Genomic DNA, 5,454 nt, shown 5'->3' with positions numbered 1-5,454 from the left:
CCCACCCACCCTCCTCACAACACACACTCGCAAACACCCCTCTCCCTCCCACGTTCACATGCAGTCGCACATAGGTGCCCCCCCCCCTCTCACACAAACACGCACGCTTATGCAAACGTGCGTACGTGCTCGCGCAAATACACACATTCACACACACACATACACACTCACACATACACAAACACGCTCCCACACGATCTTATACACACATTCACATTCGTTCTGCTCTCTCTAGCCCGAACTAGTATGTAATTATACAGCGCTGCAGAATCAAAGAAACCAATCGTCAGTCGACCCATGTAGCAATGCTAAACAACACACAAAGAAACCACGACGCAAACGGTTTCCGATGATGAAAAAACTCAAAACAAGCGTTAAATAGTTTCCGTAGTGTATTTCTTGCGTTTTTACATTAGGCCGTCCCGAATTAAGGACAATAGCGAAGAGGTTGAATCTAGAACTTTTATTCTTATATTCTAGAACAAATCATGTACTCACATACTCAACTTTGCTGAACGTGACAGTTAACTGGGCATGAGCAACGGGCCGTTAGCTCCGTTGGCATCCTGAAAAGGAATAATTGAAAAGCTTGCCCAGGTTAAAATCCTTGATGGAGTGTTGTGTATTATCGTGGTGAAATCAGTTTCTCCAAATCAGGCCCTTGGAAAATGTTGTTCTCATGGATCCATTCAATATAGGTACTGCCTTGTTTCTTATATGTAGCGGGAGGGGGAAGGTTCTAATTGCATTTAGATATTCTTTTCGAAAGAGAAAATAGAAGAACCAAAAAAAAATCCCCCCCCAGCCATAGTATTCTCATTTCATCTCTTAGTTACAGTGTAGATTTCATAATGTAAGACGTGCTTGGTGTAGACAGGAAGTATGTCTGACTGATCAGAAATTTGTACTGAGACCAAAACACTACTGTAAGAAGAGGGGGAGAGTACAGCTAATATCAACATATTATGGCAGGAGTTAGGCAAGGCTGCATTATGTCGCCAGACCTTTTCAAAATAGACTTTGCAACAATCTTTTTAAATATGCAAGAAAGTCCAGGTCCAAAGTGAAGGAAAACATTTTAAGAATAGATATTATGGTGTTGGGACAGTTTTAATCACAAATACTTTTAATTTTCTTGATACTATTCTGACTAATAGTAAACACAAACGGCTATTGTTGAACGTAAAGAAAGCAGAATACTTGGTAATATCTGAAAAAGCAGTAGATTCTATATCCCATTTGTGTTCTCATAAGCACACTGAAAAGATCAAACGAGTGAAAGTTTAAATAGCCACATGTTTCAAAGCAATAAAACAAAGAATTGCAATAGCTAAAGACAGTTTTAATTTAAAAAATGAACCCAATTCCGACTAATTGAAACGTCTCAATGACTACCTAATAAGAAGTCCTAAAAGGCTATTTGTTGCCAACCTTCTTATACGGATGTAAATGCTGGACAGCCACCAAAAATAGTGAAAAGAAAATAGAAGCAACAAAAATGTGGTTTCCAAGGAGATTGCTGAGAATGTCATGGAGAGAACAGAAACCAAACAAGATAAAACTGAAAGAACCCCACATTTGCGGCTTACTAGTAAAAATCATTTGGGGGAGCCGGACGCAGTTTCTGGGACTCTTGAATCGACATGAATAGTTTTGAACACATTGCTCTCAATGGAAAAAATTCAAGGCAAACGAGGCAATGTGTAGACCCAGAGCAGTCTATTTGGAAAATCATGAACAGCATGAATGACGCAGAAAAAAAACCAGGATAATAATATGGCTGATGATAGATTTTTGGAAAGTATACGAGAGGAGAAATAAATGGCCAACCATTACACGTATCTCCGATGATAGTTTCTGGTCTTTCACTGATGATGATGATGATGATGATGATGATGATGATGATGATGATGATGATGATGATGATGATGAAGATGATGATGATGATGGTGGTGGTGGTGGTGGTGAAGGTGATGAGGGTGATGGTGGGGGGGGTGGGGGGGGGTGTTGGGATTGTAATGATGGTGATGGTGATGGTGTTGATGATAACTGCATCTGAGTAGTGATAGATTTCATCTAGAACCTCTGACACATGTTGTCTTTCTCGCCTCACGCCCCCCCCCCCTTTCCTTTTTTCCACAATGTCCCCAGAATGGCTCGTTTTCTCGCTCTCTTCGTGCTCCTCCCTGCCTTTGCCCTGGCTGTGGTGAACCTCAAGCCTTATGACCAAACGGCCAAGCGCATGTTGGCCAAAATTGACGCCAACGGTGACAAATCCTTGTCACGTAGCGAGATGGAGGCAATCGTAGGCGTGAGTACAAGGGTCCATTGAACGTTAAGTTAAAATTTTCAGTTGTCCGTCTTGTTTGTGATAAGAAAACTTGAAGCAGTCTTGGTAAAGATGCTTCTTTTAGAGATCTACATTCAGCAAGATTCTTTTTTTTTTTATAAGTTACAAAGATGACAGAGAACTGTCAGTTTTAACCCCTCTCTCCTTCCTCTTTAGAACACATTTCTAATCCCACTACTTTAAACAAATCGACCTTTCAGGCAAACACTGGTCGGTTTTTCGTGGGGATACAGTGGAACTCGGATTCATCGAAGTTGTCTGGCCTGACCTTCAATTTAAGTGAATCCAAGAGTTCGATTTAGAAAAAAATTAGGTATTTGTGTCGATAATTACAGGGACCGAGCAAGTAATGTATAATGTATTGGACTGTCTCAATCAAAAGTAGTTTTGTTTCAAGTGAGACATTTTCGTTTCTTTGATGCCATACCGAAGAAATGGTGGTAAATTCAAGGAAAATACACCGAACTCGACCAAGCACATGCTCTGCAAAAGGTCTGTCAAGTTCACATTATGCACACCTGTAGCATATTATATTGTATTGTTTGTCGGAAAAATTGTGTTGCTATGTATAGCCTAACATACGACAACGTTTGATTCCACAAATTAGCGCGCAATTCATTACGTAGACCTATGTCAAGACTATCGTATCATTGTAATATTGATCAGTTGCCGAGTAGTGTGACGCGTTTGTATCTTTAATGACGTTCCACGACCAAACCGCTTGCGCCCCCTCCCCCACACTCACACAGCACGTCAGCTCAGTCACCCATCACACTTGTGTTTTGTGCTGGCCGCCCGTTCGATCCCAACACACGCCAAGTAACGTTTGCATGCTAACAACGCCTGTGTTGGTAGGCCTATGAAAGAAGGACATTGATTGGTCGCGTAAGATATACTCAGTAGGCAAAACAAATAGGTCAAATGATTCACAATGCAAGGGCCATGGATGGTTTCCGGAATAGCTAAATTTCATTGCGGGAGAATAAATGAGCGTTGAATCCGAGTGTGCTCATGTGTTCTTTGAAACCAAGTTATTTTTTTCGATCTTAAGGAGTAGAAAAAGACAAGGTATACTATTATTGCTCAGGATGACCTGCCACACTTAATCGTAAAAGTCGTCCCGAACTGATCTAACTTTAATTGTGGCGATGAGGGTTAGTTGAAGAAGGAGGGGATATCAAATCTAGATCTAGATCTGTAACATTACTAAATAGCTATGAAGAGCTCTCTTTATCTAATCGATTCCATTTTCCATCTAACCACAGCACGCTGACACAAACAAAGACCAGAAAGTTACTGGTGCTGAGTTCAACGTATGGGTCGATAAGTACCTTCCTGCCCAGAAAGCAGTCAGCCAGGCCGTCTTCAAACTTTTCGACACGAACGGCGACAACAGTCTCAACAAACATGATTTCGATGTCTTCTTCAACCGCATGGATGCCAACAAGAATCACTCAGTCTCCGAGAGCGAGTTTGTTGCGTGAGTAGCATCTTTATCGGTCAGTTTGTCAATCTGTTTTCTTGTCTACGTTTGTGTGTCCGTATATTTGTCGTTGAACGTATCAATCTATTGTTCTCTTTTTTATAAGTCTGTTTCATAATCTATCTATCTATCTATCTATCTATCTATCTATCTATCTATCTATCTATCTATCCATCATGAATCATTTCAAGAAACGGCGTTAGCCAAGCTTTTGGGTATGTAGTGAATGAGATGTGTCCTTCAGGATGAAATTAAACGTAAAAAACAAAGATAGCAGCAAGAAGCGCTTATTTTGCGGATTTTTGTGGACAAGAGCTTGTTCACTTTGGTCTGGCCGCGGTTAAGACTTTGCATACATGTCTTAAACCTAAATAACCACCAGAATCTAAACGCCAATTAATGAAACCCACCGCAAATTAAGGTTTCGGTACCTTTTTGTTGTGTGCTGCTGTAGCAAAATGAGAAATATGTGAGCTAAGTTACTGCAAACCATTTGTTGTAGTAATCCTGTGGATGCACCCAAAAGGTGGTGTTTTAATAAAAAGCGCAAATAAAGGAACTTTTTGGTTGGGTATTGACTTACAGAAGTGCCATGTAATGTAACGAGTGCATTGGTAATGTAATAAATAAGCAATAACTTTTTAAGCATGGACAAGTTATAGGCAACAAGTTATAGGTTTCGGACTTAGTATACACTAAATGTAAATATGACACGCCATTGTAACCTGACTTTTTCCATTAGATAAATAAAATCATCTTTGCTTGTCATTTTCTTTCCTTTTAGCTACTGGGTCAACATTTTCAAGAACTTGGAAGCCCAAGGCTAAACTGAAGATGAGTGATTCATCCTGACGTTTTACAATGATGTTCATTTGTTGGTGAACTCGAAATTTGTTAATAAATTCATTACTTCGTTGAAAACAGAACCAACGGCTTTTTGTCCTTTCCAGAATTCCACAGCTTGTGTTATGCTTTGTTTGTCGGGCACTTTGTTCCCTGAAAAGGAGCCAAACTCAGTACGAGAGCTGCAGAAAAGGAGAAGACAAATTTTGATCTTTGGATGTTTTCCAAGTTTGCTGACAAACACTTTCTTTGCCACTAGTACGTGTGATATATATTTATTTTTAAACAGCCTAACGTCCTATTTAAGAAGAAGAAATTTGAATAAAGGGGGTGGTAGGGAAGAAACGCTCCAGAATTAGTTGGGGGAGGGAGGTTGTGATAGAATCTTTCAGCTAGATGTTTTTCATTATAATACGTGTTGTATCGCGGTGAAATCAGCTCATAAAAATTATAAAATCAAAGAAACCGACATTCTTCCGCCCATTTTATATGTTTTACTTTAACTCAACACATTTTATTATTTCAAGACCACGTATATTTAATCTTGGTTACCATTCAATCAAAAATATCCACGAATGATGTTTTGCTGAAATACAAAAGACAACAAAACAATGTTTTAGAATTGCCTGAAGCAAGCTTCCACACTGCACTCTTGACACAGTCAGGAAGAGAAAGATAGAAGAACCAGAATGGTACAGGGGAGGGAGGTGAAAAAGAGCCACAGAGAGAGACAGAGAGAGACAGAGAGAGAGAGAGAGAGAGAGAGAGAGAGAGAGAG

At 39.9% G+C, this 5,454-nt stretch overlaps 1 protein-coding gene across 1 annotated transcript; it reads left to right on the top strand.

The window, feature by feature from the left end:
- The first annotated feature begins 2,152 nt into the window (after positions 1-2,152).
- LOC101861691 lies at positions 2,153-4,759 on the top strand. The gene is made up of 3 exons (XM_005109824.1): positions 2,153-2,311; positions 3,616-3,830; positions 4,618-4,759. Exons 1-3 carry the CDS (start codon positions 2,153-2,155, stop codon positions 4,658-4,660), a joined length of 417 nt encoding a protein of 138 aa, XP_005109881.1. The 3' UTR covers positions 4,661-4,759.
- The last annotated feature ends 695 nt before the right edge of the window (positions 4,760-5,454 follow it).

This window comes from Aplysia californica, unplaced genomic scaffold (assembly GCF_000002075.1).
Source record: "Aplysia californica isolate F4 #8 unplaced genomic scaffold, AplCal3.0 scaffold00819, whole genome shotgun sequence".
Lineage (NCBI taxonomy): Eukaryota > Metazoa > Mollusca > Gastropoda > Aplysiida > Aplysiidae > Aplysia > Aplysia californica.
Note: the sequence above shows the minus strand (reverse complement) of the source record. Positions and strands in the feature narration are given on the sequence as shown.

Coding starts and splice junctions, on each gene's coding strand:
- LOC101861691 (XM_005109824.1), top strand. CDS start 2,153: ATGGCTCGTTTTCTCGCTCTCTTCGTGCTCCTCCCTGCCTTTGCCCTG. Junction 2,312..3,615: donor AGATGGAGGCAATCGTAGGC/GTGAGTACAAGG, acceptor ATCTAACCACAG/CACGCTGACACAAACAAAGA. Junction 3,831..4,617: donor TCCGAGAGCGAGTTTGTTGC/GTGAGTAGCATC, acceptor CTTTCCTTTTAG/CTACTGGGTCAACATTTTCA.